We start from the raw sequence: 27,280 nt of genomic DNA, 5'->3' as shown, positions 1-27,280 counted from the left end.
TGCTTTGTTATTACTACATACTGCATGTACCGTACTGTTTTATTTCATGTCTCTCTCTCCCATTCGTCATTTGATTTTGTGCATTGTTACAGTATTTTATGTTGAATAATGCTGTCTTTTTAAAAATTCGGGAAAAATTCATCTCTATGTAAGAAACGGTAATATATTATTAAAAAATTGTTTAAAACAGCTTGAAAGGTGTTTAAAGAGGTCAAAAATGATTGACTGTGTTAATAAAATAGTCATATACACACCCCTTTCTGTCAACACGAAATTTCGACTTACGCGAGGTGTCTTGGAACGCATCCCTCGCGTAAGTCGGGATCCGACTGTACACTACCTTAGAAATAAACTTTTATAAATAAACAAATTTATTAAATAAGGTTCAAAAGTAAAAATATAAATTTTTTGTCAAAAAAAAAAAAAAAAAAAAAAAAAAAAACAGGTTTGCTGGACAATAGCAAAAGATGCAGATGAAATGTGCATAATGATTATATCAGAGTGATTCCACTTCAACTGACATGATTTTTCAAACTGTCCCTGCTCGATCGTCCCCGAAATGTTTATGTATGTCGATGAAGTTTTATAGAGATGTTGAGATGTCTTTGAAACTAACATGATGCTAATTTTCAGCTTCCAAGAGCCAAATGCTGAGTATCTAGGATCTTCAAAATATAGTGCTCTAAAATGGCGGATCATATTTGTGAGAAGAATTGCCATGTTGTAGTCAAGGTTACAGAAAATTTTATAACACTGGAAGCATGAAATTTCTGGAGCTTAAAGTACATTAGGCTGTTGATTCGTTTTAGCATTTATGAGAGTTTGAGCTCATAAGACTCGTGAAAAAACGCTCTTTTATACTGAAATCATTATTTTTGAGACCGTTTAATTAAGTAAGATGATTAGATCTCATATGGTTTTCTGACATTAATCTAAAACCACCACATAGATCATAATTACAGCGTTTGTTCAAAGTTATTGAGTCGGGCGTTTTAGAGTGACCTTTTGTTTACTGTGATCCTTTTTGTTTCAAATTATCAACTTTGAGACCGCGTAATTAAAAAGCAGGGTGGCGACAGATCAGGGAAAAGTCAGGGAACGTTATTAATCAGGGAAAAGTCAGGGAAATATATGGGATTTTCGAAAAAATTACAAAAATCGGGGAAAATTAATTTTATGAAGAAAAAAAATTTTTTTTGCTTTACAAAATTAAGTACTCTAATTCCCTGCGCATTTTCCGCCAATTATCTGTTCAAAAAAAAAAAAAGGAAAATTAATGAGGAGCGATTACACACTGCCGCATATTTGTGCATCTTTTTTCCTCAACGTCAAAGTATTGAATCTTACTTATTAACCACAGGATGAACTTCCTAAGATTGCTTCTGCGTCTGTTAGGTTGTTTATTTTACCTAGCTTGAAATTTCCTTTTACGCTTTTAATGCTACGTAAAATAAACAACCATATAGGCAAAGAGGTAACCTTCATTAATGCCTGAGCTCCTTTGCCTTTATTCCATTCTCTCGAAGTAATTAGTGTACTGTAATCACAATTTCAAGAAGAAATCTTTGGTTTTTGAATTAATACTATAAAAGTTTAAAAGTTATTACTTCGTGTTTTTAATTTAATTGCTAAAATTGAACTTTCAATAAAAAAAACTTTGTTTTTTTGCCGTTATACTATTTGTTGTCACCGCAGATTATAAAGGTTTTCTTTTCTTCAGACTTAAATGATTCTTTAATTTTATAACCGAGTTGTAATCTTCTTTTATATATTTTGAAATTAACTAATTGCTATTTTTTCTTTTTTTCCCCCCCTGCATTTCAAAGTTGTTTGTTACAAAAACAATCGAAGATTTTTTTTCTGTTACATCCTGAAATCATTTGAAATAGATAGATAGAATTTTCTCTTATCTTTCCTTATAGAAAAACTTAATATACTGTTTTGTAAGGGTTTTTTCCCAAAAAAATTGACTTGATATGTTTTTTTTAAACCATTTTATTAAAAAAGTAGCATGTTTTTAAAATATATCTTTAGTTCAACAACTTTACATAACTTAAAACGTTTAAAATACTGCATTTTATACAAACATGCAATGGATTTAAAGTAGAGCAAAGAAAGAAAACCATTATTATTGGTAACATAAATCAGGGAAATTTGGTGAACTTAATCGGGGGAAAAGTCAGGGAACTTTTTTTCACAATTCCTGTCGCCACCCTGAAAAAGTTGATTTGTTGCCATGGGTTTCTAACCTGGACCTTAAACTACACCACTGGGACTATAACTACAGCTGCGTCCCAAAGTTGGTGACCCGTCGTGATCAAAGTTATTGACCTCTAAACTTGGGCATTTTTAAAAAATCATCGACTTTGAGACCGTTTATCTGTACTAAAACAAAGAGAAACAAAAGCTATTTTATATTTTTCTTAGTACTATACTGTGGTGAGTAGTTAATCAAATAAAGTCGAGCCCGCTTAATGGAATAGGCAATTTGCCAGGAAAAATTAGTCTAATAAGCAGGATATTCCATTATCCGTTATAAAAATGACACACATCAACGGTGTAGTACATGGGAATTTTACTACATTAAGCGGGATATTCTGTTATCCAATATTCCATTAAGCGGGCTCGACTGTACTTATTTCCGAGGGTTACTCACAACTGCAGCAGTTATCCGGGCCTAAACAAGGCAAAAAAAGTGAAATAAAGTAGCAGTTTCGATTGACCTTTGCCCTCTAAACCATGAGTGAGCCACCAAAAAATTTATGCTAGCAGGTACCTAGTATCAAGTGGTATCCACATTTAAAAGAATTGGTTTGGTTCACTCATTGATTTTGAAGTAAAGCAATCATATATTTAGCTCTTGTTTTTCACGACCTTAAACTTTGACCCCTACTCAAGGACAAACAAATCAGTTTTTTAGAAAAAGAGACTTCACTTTTTCTTATCATAGTACCACTGACACATCCTGAAATTTTTACGAAAATTGAAGACATCAACTATCAAAAGTGTCCAGCTTTAAAAAGAATGACTCTTAAGGAGAGTCATTGATCTTCATTTGGATCTAATAAATTGACTAGGGCCAGCTTTGCTAGGTCTAGTGTCTGTTGCTGGTTATCAACAGACACTGGGCCTGGTATCTCTATGCAGAATATTTTGACTTAATAAACTATTTAAACATAAGAAATGAATTGTATGCATATCAAAAGTTATTGTTGTACATATGTATATTCAAGCAATAGGGGTCTTAATTTAAAAAAATTACTCCCCCCTCCTTGCCCTGATTTGTTCTTTGAAACTTTCTAGTAATTTTTTATGAACTCACAAATCACAATCACACCTGAATATTATTGCCTTTCTAAATTTAAATTCTAATTTCAACAATAACCCATTTGTTCCTAAAATAAAATTACTTTTGTCATAATATATGTCAACTTCTTGTGAATCTTTTCAATTTCGCAATATGGCTCTATAAATCTGAACTTGCACATTTCTTGACAATTACAAGTTATTCAGTGAAAGCTGAATAGGCTCAAGTTTACATTCAGAGTATTTATCACTTTTTACACAGCTTTTCTATATTTTGAGGTGTGGAGACTGGACTGTGGACTTTCATAAACTTTTCTTATTTACTAATTTTTAAATTTACTCGAGGACAGTTGAAATGCCTTATTGGCCGAACAACTAATCTATACATACTAATAATTGATTTGCATACTTATAAATGATTTGTGAACCTCTAAGGCGCGGCGCACATTTAGCGGACACGAACATCTCGCAGACAGGTTTAAGACAATCGGTCCGAAAAACCAGTTTATTCTGCAGTGAGCGCGCACACCTAAGCGACAGGGCGGGGGTACGACATTTGTCTCCGTCTTACCCCTTCCCTTGAAGTGTAGCAGGAGGGATATTTGTTCCTGTCGCTTCCGCGTCGCCAACGACAAAACAGCAAGATAAGTGTTGTGTTGCTAGAAGGCGCTTAATTTACAGGGACCAATCCAGGATTTTTTTATCGCTACCTATTTTTGTGAAAGTATTGCATCATTCTATTTTTGTGAAAGCTTTTTCTATCAGCATTGTTTTTGTGAAATTTTAGACGCATCATAATTTTTGTAAAAGAAGTAGTGGAACAAATGAAATTTTAGTTCGAAAAGTGTAAATGTCATCTAGTATTATTTTTAACAGGTTTCGTTTTTTTTTTTTTTTTTTTTTTGGGGGGGGGGAGCTGAAAACTTAAGAAGTACGAAAAATACCATCGTAATTTCAGCTGAGCTTAATGGTCTATGTACTGTGTACAATATAGGAAATTATGAGAAAAACGGTTCCTCAAAACAGATGTTTAAAGATTGTGATAATATTGCATAAATACACTTTGGTGTGAAACAGCTAAAAATTAGTTAAAATACTACAAAAAGGTTTCTATTTAAGCGATTGTTCATATAAACCTGCTTATAATTTTATTTTATGAGTATATTTTGTTTTAAATAGAGAAACAAATTTTATGTTTTAAAATGCAAATATTTGAAATTTTCGATGTTTGTGTGAAGCTACTGATTTTATTACTTGATTTTTTGTGAAAGTACCGATTTCAAAATAAGATTTTTGTGAAGGTACCGAAAAACGGTAGCAAAATCAGCCTGTATTGGGCCATGATTTAGTATCTCTTTTATCAAAAATGTTGAAAACAAAAAGAAAAGTTATTTGATTACCTATCGTTGGATTGTTCGAACAAAATATAAATGGATATAGCATGTAATAAATTCGGAAGAAAGCTAAATTCTATTGGAAAATTACATTTCAAAAACTAAGAACTATGATAACATTGTTAATGTTTTTGCATTACTTTTGGATTTATGATATTTTTATTCTAAGCTTTATAAGAGGTATGTGATAATGTAAAATTTATACAGAAATGTATGCATTTGACGCCTTTTGGAACAATTTTGCCCGTTGTAGTTTACTTATAAATGAGTAAGATCAATGATTTCTATAATGAAATGAATTATTTTCAGAGGTATTCAATTTAACTACTAAACTATGAACATTCAAAGTTGAAACTTAGTTCAGTTGTTGAAAAAAGTCTGAGGCGCTGGAAGAAATTGGTCAAAACGTGCTAAATGAGAATGCACTGAGTTTCATGTTTGAGAAAAAAAAAAAAAATGTGACGATATAATAGAAATGTTATGTAATTTTTTCCCACTAAAATCATTGAATAACAATATTTTTTTAAATAGATAACTGATATGGTTTTACATGAATAACTATTAAATGTTAATAACACTGTCCTAAATGTTTTTTATTTAACCTTTTAGCACCTTCATATCTTTTAATGAATTGCGTGATTAGTGTTGAAAATTCATTAAAATAAAAACAATTTTCGAAATTTGATACTCAAATTATAATGTATTGCGTTGTTTGTTAGTCAAACATTTTTATTATTATTATCAAATGATAAAGTTCTTGTTATCAACGTTTCAAATATTTAATATTCGGTGCTGAATTTATTTGTTTAATAAGTTAATTTGTACTTTAAATACGTCATACAGTTAGTCAAGTGCATGCGACTTGCGTATTTATTTATTATTTCATTTACATTCCTTTATTTAATAATTCCCTTATTTATTTATTCATTCATTTCACTATTTTATTCACTCATTTATTTATTCATCTGTTTCATTTTCTTTTCATTTATTGATGCATTCTTTTATGTCCATATTTGTTTAATAAAAAATATTTTTAATAACTTTAATAATCAAATAAAAAAAAAACGTTTCTTGAGAAAAATATTAAATTTTTCTCTTTGCCCATCAGAAAAAAAAAAAAAAAACATTTTCCAACTTTTTTTTTTGGAGGTACAAATTTACTGCCAAAAATAAAAAAAAAGAAAGGTTCAGTGCAAGTTTTATTGTAAAATTTATTGTTCGTTCTTTATGTATCGCCATTTTCAGGACAAATTTCCAATTTGTTCATCTTGAAAGTTTTCTCAACTATTTCACTTTGACTCACATTCCACACACAATTGATTAGTTCATTAATAAACAAAAGCTCAGTCTGCAATTTATATTAATTTCTCTTTCATCGTTATCTCACCCGGGAAATGTTGCCATGTTTGTTGACAGCTGATAAATGTAGCACTGCGCTTGCGCGCTCAATACCGTCTTCCCTGCTGGTTGTCTGTCAAATGTGCGCTGAAAAATGTTTTGTTGCCGACGTGAAGCAGGCAAGACAAACGTCGCGGGCATGTTTCAGACAAATATCCTCTAGGTGTGCGCCCTGCCTAATATTTTAGAACTTAATAGTGCAACCTGAACTTATTTTCTGGGTGGTGTTTTTGTCCTACCCACCCATATATTGTAATAAACCATTGTATTAATATTAGAAATAAATGTTAGAACCGGGGGGGGGGGGGGCGGGTTTACTTCAAAAACTCCTCTCTGGCAATGCCATTGAACTTGGGTATTTTGGTTTCTTCCCACCATAAAAGTTAAAAGCACTCATGAGAGGTTTTTTTTTTTTTTTTTTTAAATATTAATTTACTGATTCTAGAAAATATACTTCTTTGAATGTGGAAATTTCAAAATTAAACCTCTTGGGATCTGCTTCTCTTTATGACCGAACTTTTCAAACATTTTCAGAAACACTTTCGACACACTAGATCTTTCATCAAACTCTCTTGTTGTAGAAAAAACAATTTTGATTTCCTATACTTTCTTGTATTATTGCCTTATTTCTATGTTTGCAGTAAATGAAATCTGCATACAATATTTTTAGTACAAATTTATGATATTACCTTGAAAAAAAATTTTTTTTGCCTTGAAAAGTACTTGAAAAGTGCTTGAATATTTTTCTCCCGAAAGGGTATGAACCCTGTTGTCTATATTATCTTGGCCTGATCATCAGTTAGGCTTTTTGATGATGATCAAGTCATGATCTAGTGAATCTTTAGTATGCTACATGAAAAAGCGGGGAATGGTCTTATTGGTCTGTATGACCTTATTTGGCAAACTCAACTTACGTACAATTTATAACATGGACACTTCGCCTCTTACCCCGGCACCCAGTTTGAGAACCCCTGCATTTTGGTAGAAATTCGGAAAAACAAGTTTTTGGTCCAATGAACCACTAACCTAAGTTTCGCTGGTCTATACACTTTTAGTGGTCCATTCTTGTGTCCTGGTTTTAGATTATGAAAAAGTGAAAAAAAAAAAAAAATAAAAAATAGACGAACATATGTGAAACAATTTATTAACTGGCCGTTGATTAGCAGTTTTCAATAGACATGTTTGAGTAACTGGTGAAGGAAATCAAACAACAAGCATCATTCTGTTTTCCGCCTACTGTTAAAAGAATCTTGCCAACAAAATCTTTTCTGTGTTGTTGTTTTGAAGGAAGGCAATCTGATGGGATATATGTTATAATGCTGTGTAGAAATTTTTTAATCCATCTTTTCTTGCCAAGAAAACCTAAACATTCACTAAAAGTGCGAACCTTCTCTCAAAAGTTTCAAAAAGTGATGATGCTTTTGTTTTTTTTGAAAGGAAAACAAGAATAAAACTTCACTGGTCCCATGGACCACTAAAATTGATATTCTGTTAGTTCGATGAATTTTTTTGTGGTCCTAGACCAGTGGACCACTTAATTTTAAACCCTGCATTAACTAGTCATTTTTCTAGACTTTAATTTCAACCATTCGTAGCTTCAAAGGAGAGATATTATATTTTACCATTCTGATTTTGCCAATATCAGACTAAAACTTAAAATTGAAAGTCATTTGGGCAGCCAAAGATATTATTTGATTTAGCTGAAATTTTGTACAACAAATAGATTTGATAAGATTAAGCTTGCCAGATTTCTGAAATGTTCAACCGGGACACAGAAGTGCCCCCCCCCCCCCCCGTCGCTAGTATTCAAAAGGGTACACACCCCCGCCTGATTTTTTTGGAGTGTTTAATATGGCAACTTATTCTTAATGCTATGAATAAATAGTTACTAATTATGAACCTAAAACATGGGTTATAAAAAATGACATAATCAGATAAAATTTGAACACTTCACTTCTTAGATGTAAATATTTACAATTTATTTTAATTAGAAAAAACACTTTGAATGAAGAATAAAAAATTGAACAATATTTAGATATACTTTTCATTTTATGGGACTTTCTAGACAGTCTTTTTTGGTTTTATTCTTATTAAAAATCCTATGCTAATCCGGTATTAATTTTAGAACTCAATTTTAAAACTGAATGACTCGAGTGTAAATAGTGGTAACTAGCATTTAGAACAAACAAAGATATGGCTTGTGAAAAGTTTGAGGAATTACTGTAGCTTGTATTTTAATTTTAAAAAAGTGGGTAGAGGAATGTGGGGCAAAGTGAAATGGTTAAGATGACTGATTTTTTTTAAAGGAACAAATCAGAAATTTGTTTTGGACATTACGGTACATTAAGAAGGAATATTGTATTTTATACTAAATCTTGTGTTCAAACAATATGTTTACTGCACCAATGCCCAACTGACTCCGGATCACATTCTTGAGTGCCCGGCCCTTATCCCACATGTTCTGCAGCTGGGTATGGTGCCACTGGCTTCAGAACTTCGAGAGGTTCTCTACAGCACAGATGCATTGCAGCTAGCGGACGCAGTCTTGAAGACACACGGAGCCATTTAATTGTCCATGGACACGACAAAAAAAAACAAAAAAAAACAATATGTTTAAATTTTGGCAGTAAATTTGAGTCTTCAAAAAAAAAAAGTGGAAAATTTTAACTTTTTTTTCATGGGGCAAAGTGAAAAATAAAATAATTTTCTAATGAAATATTTTCTATTCGATTATAAAACCTATTTGTGATCAAAAGAATGAGTAAATAAAAGGTTAAATGATTATATGAAAAGATAATGAAACATTAAGTGAATAATTAAATGAATAAATCAATTATTATATAAGGAAAAGTAAATGAGTGGCTAAAACAATGAATGAATAAGAAAATAAGTGAATAAATGAATTAATAAATAAAGGAATGTAAATGAATTAATTAATTAATAAAAACATAAGTGAATTATTTTAAATGATTGAGTGAGTAAATAAAACAAACTACAGTTGGCTCACTATTTAACGATGCTCTGTTTAACGACGGCTTTTCATAATACCATCTGGTCCGCCATAATGTTAAAAGCATTTTATTTAAGGACAATTTTTTGTTGTCCCTTGACAGTCATTAAACAGAGAGCCAACTGTATTTCACTTTGCCCCATCCAGTTTGCCCCGCACGTACATGACTAATTGTACAATTTATTTAAAATACAAAGAAGCTTAATATTAACTAAATTAATACTGCATTGAATATTAGGAAGCCTCTAACAGGAACTTTATCATTTTATAGTAACAAAAATAAATTTTGACTTATGACAAAATATTACAATATGAGTATCAATTTTCGAAAATTGCCTGTATAATCATATGCTTTAATCTTCTGTGGTATTTTTTTCCTGACTGGAATAGGCTACACATGGTATTACATACAGTACCCGCCACTAATAAAATCACTGGATTATAAAATCAGCCGCTTTTTAAAATCAAATCTGGAAGAACAGAATCATTGCAATACCAAAACATGTTAAAACCATCTTTTAATAAAATCACTATCGCCGTTTTATAAAATCAAACTTTTGGACATCATACGTAAAAAATTGTTAAAGCGCCACCAAGAGGTGAAGGAATCGGCTTTTCAGAAGATGAGAATATCTCAGAGTCAAATTTGCCTCTTCATTTTCAATAGATGTCAGAAAAGCGCTTGATAATGTACGATGCAATTAAAAAAAAAACAAAAGGAAAATATGTTAAACGTTACAAAACACTTTGTAAACTCTCAAACGATATTGAATCTTCGTTCTCCCAACTCTGTTAAGCAAACAACAATACACCTACATTTTATGATCCTTGTGCAAATAATTATAAAAAAAAGTGTACCTCATGTTTAGTTAGAATGATAATTGTATTTTAAAATACTTAAAACAGAAATAAATGAAGTAGTTCAATTCATTTTTAGAGTATTTAAACTTCAAAACCTTTTTTTTTTTTTTTTTTGAATGCCGGTTAATAAAATCAGCCGCTTTATAAAATCAAATGTCCACCGAACGAATGTGATTTTAATAAGCGGCGGGCACTGTACTTTAAATAATACCAGATAGATGGAGCTAAAAGCAGAGTAAATATTTCACCATTTCACTTTGCCTTATGTTCCCCTACATAAATTAAGCTCTGTGTGTTTCAGGCAAATTTGATTAAATTTTTGCAAGTAAAAAAAAATTTTTTAATTTGAAATGATCTACTTTTTACAAAAAAAAAGTTATGTAGATACCATTGTTTACTTCAAAAAAATTTTTTAATGAGCAAAACGCATAACAACAAAACTTTAAAGAATATATTAAGTAATATTTAATCAGAATGTAGATTTGTATGAAACAGGTGATATAATGAAGGAATACAACTTAAACAAGAGAGGACATGTTCAAGTTTTCCCTGATCAATCGGTAGCTTGGAACTGTACTTATTTTCCGAATTTTGAACAAGAAGTTCTTTAAGGGTAATTGGTCTTTCTCTTTTGTTAAAAGAAACAGAAGTAAATAAGCCTGAATATCTATTCAACATCTCTATTTTATGCAGGTCTTCTAAAGGACAACTGCATCTTAGCCCCCCCCCCCCCCCCCCCATAGAAATTTGATCTCTTTGCAAATCTCAAAACCATTCCACGTTTAGTCTGCATTTACTGTTAAAAGTTATATCATAAATAATGTTGATATTTACGGTAAACTGCAACGGACAAAGTTTAACCACATCTTATATAATTATCATATTCTATATCTCTTCTGCTTTTTATATGTTGCGATATGAGGTACCACCAAATTTGGAATGGCTGTGTTAATAGGCAAGTATCGAAATATTTTATAGCTTCAGAATAAGCGGGGAGAGGGAGCACAAAATAAATTTCATGCCCAGCGTCTTCAAAAATCTTAATTGGGCTCTAGGGGGGCCCTGAAATAGAAATGTGCCCCATGTCCAATATCAGAATGATCGGGCTCTGTGCATAACCAACTTCTGGAAAAATTTTTAGAAGAGTCATCTGCTCCAGTTCTCAGATGTCAAAAAAAAAAAAAAAAAAGTTAGTATTAGTCTTGTAGATGAAAAATTATTTTGATCTGTTTGTAGGAAAATGTGTTAATCAGACGTCTTGAAAAAAGGTAATGTAAAATCCGGAGTATTGTGTAATATTATCTGAGAAAAATAGCCTTTTTCAGGGATCAGCAGAAAATGACGTCAGCAGCAGGGTAACGTATGAAAACAACATCCAGTTCCGCTGTATATGTATTTGATATCTATAATATTAAATTAATCATTATGTATAGAAAAGTGATTTTTCTTTTTAATCTTTTTCATGATAGGATGATCCTTCGGAAAATGAACAGGATTGTAATGATGGAGATGATAGCATGTCTGGTGTCCGACGTCCCATGAATGCATTTTTTATGTTCTGCAAGCGACATAGAGACATTGTTCGGGAAAAATATCCACACTTGGAAAATCGTAGTATTACAAAGATCTTAGGAGAATGGTGGGCAAACCTGGATCCTTCAGAAAAAGCCTCTTATACCGCCTTGGCCAAACAGGTTGTTTTACGAGGTTAATGACCTACCTTTGCTAGTGGTAAAGTTATTCCTAAAAGTTTAAACTCATACTGATGCATTCTGTTAAAAATCTTGATATAACTTGTTCATAGTTTATTAAAAAAATTTAGTTACATAATGCATTGTTTTTAAAAATATTATTTGATGTTTAAATTATGTGTAGTAGGAAAACCTTTAAAAAAAGAGGAAAGTCTCTGTCACTCACTTATATAAAGACAGTTCTATGCAGAGGCAGATCAAATGAAGTGAGGGCCCTAAGCAATAAAAACTTTTGCCCCCCCCCCCCCCAAACTTAAATAAAAAATAAAATTTTCAACGAAATAAAGTATAAGCAAAAAACAAAAGCAATATCACTATACAATATTTTTTATTTAAGACCTAATATGAAATTTTGTCGTGTTTTATTGGTGGCAAAATCACCATTTTTTTTTTTTTTGGTGCCGATACAGATTCACATCTCTAGCTCAAAACATAAAATAGATAAGATATTCTGTCTGTTTTCTCTCAATTTCTTTCGTAAATAATTTTTTACTGTTTTCAAAACTGAAAAGGATTGTTCACCAGATTCATTCGATAATGGAATTATTAAAAAAAAAAAAAGTTTTCATGTTTGGAAATGTACAAGGCATTCCTGTAGCTGCTTGATAAATGATAACAACAGTCTTTATGTGTGAGGGAGTATAACAAGAGATCTTTATGTGTCTGGGTTTTATGGTGTTGTTTTAAGGATATCCTCGTTTTCTTGGAGAAACATAATAAAATAATCAAATTCATCTTCCTAAGTGCAAACATCAATATCATTTCTGTACATATCATTTGTTGACTGCCGATTTTGACTGATGCTTTTCTTTTTCCTGAAGTCATGTTTCAATTAAAGAAGATTCTAAATGGCTCAAGTATAACTTCGTATTTGAGCTCTTAGACATAGCTGTGCCTTTGTGCTGTCACATATCACAAGAATTCACTTTGAAATAGTGTCTGATTGAAAACTCATGTCCTGCTTTTTTATTTCATTGAAAAAAGTTTCTTTCGACCTCCTGCAAGTGTGCTTATCTTCCTCACTTAACAATAACCCTGAAATATCAGTTGCTTCTTTTTTTACTTTTCTGTATTCTTGTCGAAAATTAATAATGAAATTTTCTAACGATTTCATTAGGCTGAACCCTTTCCAGAGGTTGCTCTCTATTAATAGCAGTGATTTTCTAATAGTATTTATTCTTTGCAAAATAGCGTTCCAAATGACAGTCATTAGAGTGGTTTCATATTTTTCGGTCTCCTTCTAAAGTGCTGTCACCTCTGGCACGTTGATGTAGTATAATTAGATGCACAACTCTGTAGCAAAAACCAATGGCCGCCAATGAACGTGCAAAACTTGGAATAGAGAAGCAAAAGCATAGCCTACACAGATGCAACACTGTTTGCATCCCATCAGGCTCGGCCAAAATTAAGTTGTTGCATGCATGGGCTTTTCGGACATTTTCCCGTCTATACTAGAAGAGCTCATTGGCCATGGAATTGGTTTCTAGTTGTTTATCTAGTTAATACTACATCTATGCTCCAGCCTTGTCACTTTTTTTCTTTTCTTTCATGTTACAAATTTCTTGCAGAAGTTCTTTTATACAGAGTGCTCCCATTTTACCTGCAAAATCTCTATTTTCACAACCGTTTGTCCTACATGCATACTTCCAATTGCAAAAATGTTCAAAATCAGATACAGAGTTAAGGTATTGGAAGTTTGAAGCAAAAAAAGAAGTGAGTCAAGAAATACAAAATTTAACTTTTTATACAGGCCCCATGTCCCCTAACTTATGTTTAGGGAAATATTCTTCACTGAAAAATAATTCCAACATAAAATGTTTGACATTAGTGCAACCAATATTCCCCAAGGTATGAAAAGCAGTGTTTTGTGACAAACACTACTTTAGACTCACCGTCAATAACACCTTTTGGGGAGGAATATAGCGGCTATCAAGAATTTAAATTAAATGTGTGCACAGACTATCGAGTGTTTTTTTTTTTTTTTCAAATTGTACAAGCTTTAGTAGTGTCTTTTTGCAAATCATGACATAACATTTGCATTTATTTTTGAATAGCAATGAAAAGTATAAGTACTTTGTTTTTTTACTTCGACAACCTGTCATTCTTCTGAAAGGGCGATAAGTTTGAATCTCATCTTTTGCATGGTCCCTTAAAACTTTGAACTGGAATATCTTCTTGAGTTTTGGTCGCACTCCGTCCAGTTTTTTGTTTTAGTAATATTTTCGAATGGAGATTATTTCTCTAAATATGAGGTGCCTAGGGCCGTGAGAAACCTAGGGCCCATATAAAAAGTTAAATTTTGTATTTTTTGACTCATTTTATTTTTTACTTCGAACTTTCAACATCCTAACTCTGCATCTGATTTTAAACATTTCTGCAATAGGAACTATGCATCTAGGACTAACGGTTGCAAAAATAGAGGTCTTTGCAGATTAATTGTGAACACCCTGTACGTGAGAATCCAAGTTTAGGCCAATACTGCATCTGCTCTTGCTGACCATCTTTTATCAGAGACTCTTTTTGTAGAAACTGATTGTTGTTCTTGACACATATAATGTCATTTTTAAAAATATTTAGTGTTGATTTTATATCACATTAAAAATTTTCAATTTCATCTGTACAACAATTACTGTGTTTCTTAATTAGTTGCCATGATTTAATCTTTTTGTAAGATATACATGGAAATCAAATAAGTTGCAGGGTGCCAGTTACGTTTAAATCACTACCACTATTCAGTATTCAAGCATCATAATAACACTTGAAAGAGTCTTTCATCATTTAAAAATGAAAAATTTAGGCACTATTTTTGATAGATCAAACATGTATGAGGTTATAAAAAAATAATAATAAATCAATTTCATAGAAATAATGCAAAATGCATTTAAAAAAATGTAAAATATGTTTATTTTTATTTCTTCACTTCAATTGCTTGTGAGTGGGATAAGTTAGGGTAGAAAAGGTTCAATATGATCCAAAATATTTGGTATGACATTTGACATCTAGAATTGAAAATCTGGGCATAAAAATGATAAGTTTAGTCACATAGTACCCCTACAGCAAAATAAACACTTAGCTAACCCTGACTTAAAATCTATTTCCACAAGCAAATTTAAAGGCATGTATTTGTGAAAACCTTTTGAAGGCTCGATTTTAATAATCTTTTTGGGATACTCTTTTGCATATGGTTAAAAAGTAACCAGAAACCTGAATCTGACATAAAGACAATTGATAAATAAGGTAGAATAAGGTAGTTTTGAAATTTCATAATTTCTGTTTTTTCAACTTTACACTATTCACTCAGGACAAATGTATCAAGTCTGTAACATGCTTTTAAACAAAGAGTTATTCAATTAAGAAAATCATTAAAAAATATTTTTGCACTTTCAAACTATCATTTCAATGTATAGACATAATACAGGGTGGTAATACAACCTGGAAATCAGGGAATTCTCAGGGGAAATTTAAACTTCTGGAATAAATCGGGATTTAAAAAATTTCCCCTAATATCTGGGAAAATGATCGTTTGCAGTCACGAAATCAGCTAATTTTAGTAGTTTTTTTTTTACTAGAATTTACATTCATTGAGCAAAATGAAATAACAAGTTTGTGATGGTGTCACAATGAAGTTTGTGACATCTCAAAATACTTCGGGTTAAATAATGTAGGTATAATTCATATCTAAGTGTTTCTTTGGGAAAAGTTATTGTAGACATAATTCATCAAAATCTTTAGAAAAACATGAGTTAAGCTGTTAAATTTACATCAATTATCAATCGTATTCTCTCAAAACCAGCCTTAGCAAAGTTTTGTACTCTTTTTTTCCCCCTTCATTTTTTTTTTCTGCCTCTAGAAATCCTATGGTTTTAGTTGTCGTTTATTTTTTTGGCTCCCCTCCCCCTCCACCACACTTTTCAGTCCCAATCGCCACCTCTGAGTAAAACTATTTTGTATTTTTACTGCAGAACTTAACAGAACATCACATCCATAAGAAGAGTATGTACGATGAAGAAAGCACAAATAAATAAATGAAAATCAACTGAGCTTAAATTTACAATTTTTCGACAGAAAACAAACTAATGGTATTTGCTTTTTGCTGTGAAAATACATGCTCCTGATTGCCGATTGACTCGCAGATAATTCGCCCCACAGATAGTCTGCTTGTAAATAATCCAGAGTTTACTGTATTTGTAATCCAGAAACACATCCACAATAATTTTTGCAAACTTTGTGCAACATTAATGTTGTTATCCTTTTCATCTGTGTAAAAGTCATGATTGTTAAATCAGGGAAATTTTCGTAGCTCAATCAGGGAATTATCAAGGAACTTTATTTCCCCGATTTTGTTACCACCATGCAATATTTATGAACTGAAAGTTGAAAACAAAAGTTCACATACATTAGAACAGTCACTGATTTACCTAGTTATATGTAAAATAATAAAGTTTTGGAAACTTTATCCTAAATATTTTTAATAATGGAATGAGGGCTTTAATATCCCTGTGAAGTGTAAAGTCCGTATAACAGCTAGATTCTGTGAAATGCCTCAAAAGTGAAAAAAGGGATGCCTTAAAATGCTTGTCGCGATCGACAGCGCGCTCCGCCAAAAGTGGGGAAGGAGTGGGGGGGGGGGAGGAGAGAACGTCGCGCGAAGAAGGGGGCAGTTGACCCCTGGAAGCTCAAGAGAGAAGAGGTACGTCTCTCGGTCCCGTACACACGGGAGGCTGTGATTTTCTTCTCGCGGTTTGCGAGAAGGGCTTAGCTGGCCTTTGTCGGTCAGGTTACTACCCATCATTCATTCCATATTCATCATCATCATCTTGTACATAGAATTGTATAAATAAAGCTATGCTTAGCGAACTCTGCTCAATTGCCTCCTCACACCAATCTCACAAGTAATTACAACGGCCCCCGCTCGGCCAACTCCGACAATGCTTTATTTTCATTTCAACTTCGTGGGAACCATGTTTAAACCTTTTTACTTGAACTGTAGAAGTTTGTATTTCAAACATATATTAAGGTGAAAATTGTGTAATAAAAATCATGACAGTCGATTGTTTTTCAAAAAATAAACTGAAGTACAGTTTTCTACAGCTTTTTTATTTAAAATAAGCAAAGGAAGATGTGAACATTATGGTGGGTCATTGTCCTACGGTAAAAAAAAAGTTTCCGATTTCCATCCGGCAGGGCAAGAAAAAGGTGCCAAATGAGGTTTTAAGGTTATATATAAGATTTCATTCAAGTAGGAGTTCATTTTTTGCCTCCGGATTGAGTTTGTAAAACCCGTATTTAAGGAAAAAAAAGTCAATTTTCATATAAAAAAAAAAGAACTGAAAAAGAGAATTACAAATATAAATAACACCTTAAGGTTGTCCAAGTATTAATCATTTATTTACAAAAACATTTATGGTAATCATTACTTTTCAAAATTAAAAACATTCATCTTAAAGTTCATACTATCTAGCTTTGGCATAAATTTCCGGGACTCCAGTTGGTTCTTTATTAAGGCTTCTCTTTTTGCACAATGCAGTTGAAACTTATGTCAATTTTAACTGCCCTTCCACGGGGGTGCCCATTTCCAAGGGGTTCCCCCCTCCCCCATATGCTGGGAAGTACCCCGAGAGTGAGAGCCCGCTCCCCTAAAAAAATAAGGTCAAAAATCTGTAAAATACCCTCTCTTAAAAATTTTTATGCTGCAGTCTGCACCATCAGCCCCCCCTGGTGGGCACCCCTGTCTTTCACAAGCCTGTGTGTCTGGCATGGCAGGCATAGCAAACAGTTCTTTTTTGCCTGAAACAAACAGTTGAATTTCTTCTTCAGAGATTGATTTCAGTATTGGTGGATCAGACACATTTTTCCAGTCATTGTGATCAATATAAGATTCTGCATCAAACTTAACAATAAGAATGTGAAGAATTTGTCTTTGAGGAGTCTATTTTGATGAACACTACAAGCTTCTAAAATCCAATAGGCTGCCAATTCACGGATGTGCTCTTCCAAGTCTGTCAGCATTATAATAAATTAATTTTTAGGACATACAAAAACACTGTTTCTTTGGATTGCAGGATCTATTTTGCACTTCAACTCAGTAAGTGGATAAATATCTAGTTGCAGTGCTTTTGAACAACTCTGCCGAGCCAATCTGCACATAAAGGGTAAATTTTGATAGCAAACCAGATTGTAGCATAAACGTTGACGACTTATAATGGAAGAATTATTAAATTTTCAGAAGGAGATTCCACTGAAACACACAAACGTAGAATTCGATTAGCACAAGTTAGCCATAGAACATGTGACATTTTGCTAGGCTTTGGCTCTTGCCAGGGTAGATTTTCGTGCTATTTTACGCTTCCGACAAAGCATGTTTTTCTCAATAATTTCTGGAAGTGGTGGGGTTAAGTACTCCTGAACAGTGGCGTAGCTAAGGGGGCGGCGGTCCGCCCCGGGCGGCACTTTTCTAGGGGCGGCAAAATGGTCCTTTTGATGTGGAAAAATTAAATATAGTTTCCAAATAAGGAAATTATGGTTTTAATCTATTACTGCAGACAAGAAAATCTCTTCTTAAAGCACTCAAAAGGACAAAATAAATTTCTGGGGCATAATGGACAGTTTAAGTATTCCTAGAAAGTGACACCACAAACGATGAAAAGAGCGGCTCAAGTCATTTCAAACCAAACTTTCCCAGAAAATTATGCGTGTTTCAACACTCAAATTTATGATTGGAAGCTCGATAATAATAAGAAATTCTATACCTAACTTAAGCCGCTCTTTTCTTCATTTGCGGTGTCATTTTATTGGAATAATTGAAAACTAAAGTAATACTTGAATATTCCATTCTGATCCAGAAAAGTTATTTTTTCTTTTTCAGTGCATTATGAAAAGTGCATAGTATTTTTTTTTTTAAATCTGTTATTTAGACTGTAGAGGTTAACTTTCGGTAGACGAAAACAATGAACTTTTCCAATTTTTATTTTAAGAAAAAGCTAATACAGGATTTTAGTTTAGAGTTTCTTGAAAGCCTGCTCGTGAAACAAAAATTTCCTTTTTTTTTCATTCAGGAAAATGGTGACAAGAGTAAGAAAAAGAGGGGGAGGTGTAAAATGTTGCACGAAACAATTTATTGCTCATCACACTTCATATGTTTCAGAGTTTGCTTTGATTTCCCACTCTTTACAAGAGTTCTCTTCTTTAAACGAAGTTTAAGGGATTTCCGTTTCCTCTCTTTTGAGGTTAGATAATCTATCCGACAATTTTAGATCACATGTTAATCTGCTCCTTATGGAAGGTAAGCAAATTTCATGTTTCAACATTTGGGTTGGGCCCTCAACTTATCCTAACATAGTCTAAAATGCGTTTTAAAGTATTCAGTTTCAATTAATTCCGTTTGGAAACATCTCCCACCCCCAATCTGTAGTCGAACAGTGCGGAAATGTTTTTAGGTACGGGAGTCGCTTTAATATCTTATCCCTTTTCTTGATATCACCAAAGGTAGTTTAGAAATACGTTTTTAGACCTCAATGTTGAAAAATTTCTAGGCAGAGCGCCTAACCCTACCGTTTTCTTTAACGTAGCAAACACAGCCAAAAAGTATATATTTAGGCATTTATTCTGAAAACTTTCCAGGAGAAAACTCCCACCCTCTCTTCTAAAGTCTCAACATCTAGCTTAAAATTACGTTTTTAAAGCTTGGATACTTCAATATTAATTTGTGAAAACAGCATTTGAACCCTGACTGTCCCTGATCTCCTAAAGTGATGAAATATAGCCTATAATACGTTTTTAGGACTTCAATTTTGAAATTTTTTCCCAGACAGATATCTTAGTCGCCCTCCTCTCACCTAACGTCTCCAAAACTTAAAACTGCGTTTTTAAAACTTCACTTTTGAAAAATTTCCGAGGAAAGAACATTTTACCCCTTTTCCTTACGTCCCAAAGATAGCCCAAAATTTTTTCTTAGAAATTTGCGTGAGTTGGAGAGCTCGCTAACCCTTTTTTTCTGACAGATAGTCTAAAATAATATTCAGCTTTAAGAATGATTTTTAGAGGGAAACCTCTCTCTGTCCCCTCTTCTTCCTAACATTATAAAACAAAGGTCAAAATCGGACGTCAGTTACGGACATTTTTCAGGATAGAACTGCTTGGCTTCGCAACATTTTTTTTAGCCATTAGGGAACTTCTCAACGTCACCAAAGACAGCCTAGAATTCTGTTTTTAAGACTTCGGTGCCGAAAAATTTCCAAAGAAAGAACCCAAACCTTCCCCTTTCAACCAAACCACCTAAGATACCCTTAAAATTCATTTCAATTTAAAAAAACATTTCAATAAGAAACCTCAGCGCTTCTCTCTCCCCTAACGCCTACAACTGCGTAAGTATACGCATGCAATTGCGTTGCCGAAGATAGCCTAAAATTGCATATTTCAGAGCTTAAAATTTTCGCATTGAGTATCCGACCATTCCCGATTTCCTTGACTTCTTCTACGTAGCCTAAGCTGCATTTTAAAATGTCGTAAAATTTCCTTTCGTTGCCCACCGATCCCCTGACGTCAACAAAAAAAAAAAACACTAAAAGAGACTACCCAACGCGCTCTTTCTAATAACTTTACTAAAATTTCGGTTTTTGACTTAAATCTAGCAATTTTCTTCAAGTGTGGGCCTTTATGCCCCCCCCCTTTTTTTCCTTTTGAAAGTATTTATAGAATAATAAGGTCTTATTTTTTCTTCAATTAAATTTCTAGTTTTAATTTAAACACGTTTGACAGTTTTGTGTATTAGCTATTTCACAACGAAAGGGCGGCAAATTGAGGATCTGCCCCGGGTGGCAAACACTGTAGCTACGCCACTGCTCCTGAAGCAGTAGCTACTACAGCCCTGTTGGATATTTCTTATTTTTCACATGTCGGTGAAAGCAAATTAAAGTCCACTGTATTGCTTGAAGTAGTAAATTTATCGATATAAGGGTTTGTAGTTTGAAGCTTGTAAAAGTCCCTGGATCTTATTCACAGTTTGGCAACGGCCCCATCAGCTATCGGTCTGCAGGTATTTTGACCAAATGCGCAGTGTTAGTAGTGCTAAAAAAACTCGTTTTATTTAAGGATTACTGCTCTTCATACACATCATGAACATGCTTAGGGCTAAAACCGACTTATAATTGCGTGAAAAATGAAGAGAAAATGGAAAAGTAAATGAATTTGAGATTTCACCATGTTTCTGATAAGGGACAAAGAAACTGAAACCCATGAAAATAGGATAATAAAAAGAGTATTTAGTATAGAATGAACCATTCATCATTCTTTTACTACGTTTCTTGGTTAAAAACTTCTAAAAACTCTCATTTTTAAATGGAAAGATGTACTTCTAAGCCTCATAAGAGCAAGTTTTTTTATGCGCTGTAGTACCGGATTTTCGTTTGCTACAGTTCCCACAATGCACTGCAGCGACGTTTTGATCGGCAGTGACGTCAGGTGAAGACTGTCCAATGCGATGAAGTAATGTTCACTTTCTTCTTGAGGCTAAAGCTGCAATTTCTCTCCCTCTCTCATGTTTTTTTTCCCCTGGACAAAGTAGTCATTAATATCTTTGCTTTTGCAAGATGAAGTGTCAAATAGCAATTTACTAGCTTGGTAAAATGATTCTGATTATTTTCTTAGTTATTTTCGGATAGGATTTCACAAGATTGCTGCTGCATTTCAAGAGGTAGGTTTTTAGCATCTCTTACTCATTTACGCTGCACAGTAGGCAGGGAGCGTTTAACCTAATTCACACATTTCAGCCAATTCTAGCACTTAAAATAGCAAGTGTGAATTAAAAAAAAAAATATTTATTAATATTTAAGAGACAGTATAGTATCAATATAATTTTGCGTAATGTAAAAAGATATATATATTCCAACTTTAAGTATTGAAATTTTTCCTCTTTTTTTGACTTTGGGCTGTGTTCATCCCTGCATTAGGCTCTTAACGATATAGGTACAATTATCTTACTCGCATTATGCAGAAAAGATGCATTATATTCTAGATGAGGTTGAGAGTTGTTTGAAATGTTCACAAATGTTACGTAATGATGTTCTAGGGACAATGAAGGCTGAATTAGTCATTGAAATACGAGGCGAAATACTAATCGTTAAAGGGCTGTCAAAATTTTCCCCAAACTTAATATAATCAATTTTCTGGTACTAAAATGTTCTTTGTATATTAAACAACTGAAATGAAATCATTAATAAATAATAGGTTCATTTTTATTATGAGTAGTTAGTTATTTACTGCAGCATATGATTTTCTCGAAAAATCTTAAGACTCTAGCAAAATTTCCTCGGAAAAGGTATACAGTAGGCGCCGCTTAATGTGATCATGGTTATTGTTATCATTCGCTTAATGTTATCAGAATCACGAAGTCCCGGAACACTTGTATATTAACACACGTTAAAAAAGTCGGATATTGTAATCGGCGTCTTCATTTATTGTTATCACTTTTTCATAAACTTAAAATTTTTTTGACGTTTTTGTTCCTCAATTAACAGAAATACATAGGCAAACGCTGATGAGACTAACTTTCTTTGTAGCATTTTGTGGTTTTCAATAGAAGTTCAAAATTTTTCTAGGAATGAAGCTATAGAAAGTTTGCCCCCCAGTGACCACAGACTCCCCCTAAGAAAACTTTCTTTTGCTCTTAAAAAATTCAGTCGCTGGACATGTTGCAGGCATTGATGTAGGACTCCATTGTTGCCATTACTTTGTGAACTATTAAAGAATTGTGTCGAGATTGAAAACAATGTGAAGTTAAATTAATATTTAAACAACATGCAAAACCATGCTAGAAAAGATAGAAAAGCAGAATGTGCTTTGAAACTGGTTTACAATTGTCAGGGAAAACGGTCATATTTTACTTCACATATTACTATGTGATAAAAAATTGCATGATTTAGCTTTAACTTTTTATAATTCAGATATTTCCGTTCTGTTAATTTAATAATTTATAATTTAAAACTGCGTTCAGTTGAGTCATTGTGATTTTAATTTGAGGTTGCCAAAATAAATGCTCCTTAATTGGAAAAAAATCGTTATTTTGTGTCTCCTGGATTCTTTTCGGTTATTGTTATCAATCGGTTATTGTTATCAAATTGTATTTGTCCCAAAGTGATCACATTAAGCGGCGCCTACTGTATTTCAATTCAAAGTTCAAAAATATTTTTCCCCCCGGTTAATAAAAGTTCAAAAAATATCTGAGGAAAATTACAGGAATGTATCTTAATTACACGATTTTTAAGAATTTTTTAAATAGAGCTGTCTCCGAGACCTGACCTTCCCTGTTACGTCCTACTTTTTCACCTCCCCTGTTACGGGTTAAGCATGCATTCCCATGATTGTGTGTATTATAATGTTTCATTTTGTCATCAGTGAATTGTTTTATGTATAAATATACTTTTCCTGCGTTATTGAAAAAATCATTATATTTATCCATATGAAAATTAATTCAGGACATAACTTTTTACCTGTTGTAAGAGTGTTAGTATGTTTTGTACACAAAATTTTATGAGTGTGTTTGCAATAAAATGATACATTTGATGCATTTTGTGGAATTAAATACAAGCTGACTGTGCATAGATTACTGATAAGCATTTGTTTTGTAGTATAAAGAGGCATTCATGAAAGCACATCCTGATTTCAAATGGTATAAGCTGCCTGCTCCACCTACTAGAACACTTATAACCAGACCCTCAAATAGAGGCCTGCCAAATCAATATGAAAAAAGTTCCCATAGTTCTGACAATTGTGGTATAACATTAGGAAAGTTAGTTGGTGAGTCCATTTATTTATTATTTTTGTTATTTACATTTATGGGACATTTACATTTGGGGGATTTTCCAGGAAACGTAACTTTTGAACGCAAAAAGTTTTCAATTTTGAAACCTTTTGTTTTCTTTTTTTCCCCCATTCTTACATGAAAGTGTTACCTACTAGAAGTAACTATAAACAATGGCCCAGCTAAGTTCTAATTATTTTACTCATAAATAAAAAAATATGCTTTGTTCACATAAATAAAAAAAAAAGAAACTTTTTTAATATTTAAAAATAGAGGCCAATTTAGTATCAAAGTAGTAACTTGTTAATTGTGCAAACAATCAACTATTTTAATGAGTAGTGGGGATATAATATTAAGCTCTCTTAATTAAAGTATGGCTTAATTAGTAATTTTCAAATGTATGATAAAAAATAGTATTTAGTAAATTTGAGGATATACTGACAATTTATAATTTTGGTAGAATACTTATTATTGATATATTTCCATCATTTATTTTAACCTCAGAAATAATGACATTGATAAGTGTCTGTCACGGTGGTGAGATTAACGAAGATGAGGAATTGTCCATTAGTATAGGTCTAATAGATATATTTTTCAGGGAAAATTTTTGTTTCTTCATTGTTACAATCTGCACATGTTAAGCATATGAAAGCATGCTCACTTCGTTTTTTACATTAATTTACATCCCTGAAATTCAAGTTCACATAGGTGAGAAGTCAGAGTAACCACACTAAGTTTTTAAAGCAAAATCTCTCTTCTTGTTTTTCAATAAAAATCTCACAGCTTCAACTATGGCTGAAATGAAAAATAAAACTTGTTGTCATTACTGCCACATGTTAATGAGGAATGGCTTTTTGCGTTTAGGTAACGGAGGTTGGAATTTATTGTGTGACATGACTCCTTGTCTTACCAAAACACAACATATAAAAAATTAAATATACTTAAACAATTAGTATTTGAGAGACTAGTAAAAGGAATAATAAATAAATAAGTACATACTTTTAACTAAACAAGTTATTAAGCAACAAACAGTCACACAAGGTGTGTGACATGCCATGGAGGTGAGAATTCACTTGTTGTGAACCAAAAATGTACTAAACTAAAAATGATTATTAAAAAGTTGTTGGCAGGTTTAAATAGATACTTTTTTGGTGAAGTTAAAAAGCAATGTTGAATGAATTGTTCCTTAAAATGTTTTCTGGCATGTGACAGAAAAGTTACTTTTTGAAGAATGACCCTTATGAACTGAAATTTTATCTCTCTGCTTTATCATTTTTGAAGTGTTTCTTTAACTAACTTGAGTCTCAAATTTGGTCACTTTTTTCATTTTTTGCCTTAATTTTTAATTATTGATTTTTTTTAATGAAACATTTTTTCTTGTTCTTGTTTCTCTAACAAATGCAAGATGTATTGAATTTTAGTGTTAGTTTTTATTTTTCATGCCATTAATCAGGATGACCTCACCAAATATGTGTGAATCTGTCATTTTCAAAGAATAGTTTAATTATTAGTAGTATAATTTCTGAAATTTGACAGAAAAACATAAGGACAAACCTTTCACTTGGTGCAGTTCTTCTATCTGAGTTAAAAAAGGATTGTCAATCTATTGAAATAATATGAACTAACATTTGTGTGAAGCAAACAATTCTCCCCTCCTCTTATGGCAGAGTTACCCCAGCTGAAGGTATCTCTATTGTTATGCATCTAGGATGAAATTATGAAATCCCATTGAGTTTAATTAAAATAAATAAATTAATCAGGAATGATTGTGTTCAGGGGTACTCGCCAGATGTTCATATTTGTTAGACAATCAGATTAAACTTGCAAATCTAGTAAATCATCTTATTACTGAACCCCTGAAGGATAAATTTGATAATTGTCTGTTAAAATACTAAGTTGTTGACATTAAAAGTAGATAGAAACTTTTGAATGCCCTGTTGTTTCAAAATGCATTCTAAGAAGTTTTTTTTAAAAAGAATTCTCTTCTAAATTTAATCTATGTGTCCTGTGTGACACTCAAGTGTTCTTTTCTAAACTGCTGAAAACAATGCAAGCAGGTAGGGGAAAAAGGGGCACATGTGAACATATTTTTTTTTTCATTTCTTAATTTTTCAGAAAATATTATCAATTTCTCATAGAAAAAAGGTCCCCATGATTGAATAGTCTTTTCTTTGTGCCATGGAATTTTTTCAGATTTTTTTTTTTTTAATATTTCTTTGCTTTATGGAATTTTTAAAAAAGTGTCTTTAATTGTTCACATGTGCCCCTATAGGGGGGCACATGAGAACAGGCTTAGGACACGTGTGAACACAATTGAAAAATGCAGAAGGAGCATCATATTTCAACAAAAAATTCGTTATAATGAAGCATATATGTATATACCAATTACATTCAAGGGTTTGTAACCTATACTGTGTATGTTTGAATTGTGCAGTAACTTTCATTAAGAAAATATTTTTTCTGAATTATGTAACTTTGCTCAGAGTCAAATTTTAAAGTTTGATAGCATGTTTGTATCACTGGATCAACAAGAAAAAACCTTATAAGACTAAACAATTCAAAGAATGTTTTCTTTTGCGAAGTTTATTCTTGTATAGTGCATTTAAGCTTTGTACAGAATGTGATGATGAATTTTAAAATTATTCTAAACTTCAGTTTGTAGTTGAAAAAAAAAAATTTGTTTTTATTTTTGTTGCAAACAGTATATAACACTAAATTTTTGCCCAACTATTTAATAATTAAAGAATTTAAAAAAAAATAATAAAATAAATAATTAATATTCATGTAATAATAATTAACAATAAATTTACAACTTGATTGCAGTGAAACAATAGTTATAAATCTTTATATCTCTATTAACACTAAAAATAAGCCTACACTAACATTTATATTGCAGAGAGAATATTGGAAGTGTTCACATGTGCCCCTACATGTTGTGTTCACAAGTGCTCCATCATCGACCTTAGAACTAATTTTCAATAATAAATAATTTTTAATTTAATTACAAAATTTAAACATTGGCATAAATGTAGGTGAATGTTCATGTAATGGTTTGCAATAATTAAATTTAGCTTATTAGGTAGTTTAAAACATGTTTTTACACAAAGAAGACTGATAAATGCACACCAGCATCAGCTAAAACAAAAAAGCTGTCACCACAGGAACATAAACTGGCTCCTTGCTCTGAAAGTTTGGTTAAGAAGTAGGGTAGAAGTATACTGCCATTACTTGAGAATTTTTTAAGATTTTTTGCTTGATGTTATCCTAGTAAAGCATACCATGTTTACATGTGCCCCCTTTTCCCCTACATACTGCTTAAGTCAAAAAAAAAGTAATCATTTGAGAATTCCGTCTACTATATTTTGTACTTTCCAATTAGATGAATGAATCTTTAACATGACTAAAAATGTTTGCCTTTCTGACAAACGAGAAACATTTATTGAATCAATGCACAAAATGTAATAATAACTTTCAATTTTTATTTCTTTGCTGATTTTAAAATTAAAGTTTAAAAAAATCTGAAGTATGGTTTCAGTCTAAAAAACATATTTGTAATAAATCAAATTGATTCTATTATTATAAAGAGTAAATTTAGATGTTAGATCATTGCACTTAAGTGTGTATATTGTATAGAACATAGCTCTCCCTTTCTCCTATAATATTTCATTTTAAAATTCCACTTGGGAAAATAATGTAAGAATTATTTAGCAGTTGGAGGCTCTATAATAAAACAATTTTTCACTCTTAAAACCAGTTTTTGAGA

General features: G+C 32.2%; 1 protein-coding gene across 2 annotated transcripts in view; it reads left to right on the top strand.

Annotated features, from left to right (window-relative positions):
- LOC129231321 (uncharacterized) overlaps positions 1–27,280 on the top strand; it is an 89,621-nt gene that overhangs the window by 32,434 nt on the left and 29,907 nt on the right. Inside the window, exons 2-3 of one of the 2 annotated variants that reach the window (XM_054865609.1) lie at positions 11,439–11,663; positions 23,345–23,513. In XM_054865609.1, the coding sequence (XP_054721584.1) occupies positions 11,487–11,663; positions 23,345–23,513 (346 nt within the window). In that variant the 5' untranslated portion in view covers positions 11,439–11,486. Of the gene's footprint in view, positions 1–11,438; positions 11,701–23,344; positions 23,514–27,280 lie in introns of those variants that run through there. The other variant, XM_054865610.1, reaches the window with a different exon arrangement.

This window comes from Uloborus diversus, chromosome 10 (genome assembly GCF_026930045.1).
Source record: "Uloborus diversus isolate 005 chromosome 10, Udiv.v.3.1, whole genome shotgun sequence".
NCBI classification, from domain to species: domain Eukaryota; kingdom Metazoa; phylum Arthropoda; class Arachnida; order Araneae; family Uloboridae; genus Uloborus; species Uloborus diversus.
Note: the sequence above shows the minus strand (reverse complement) of the source record. Positions and strands in the feature narration are given on the sequence as shown.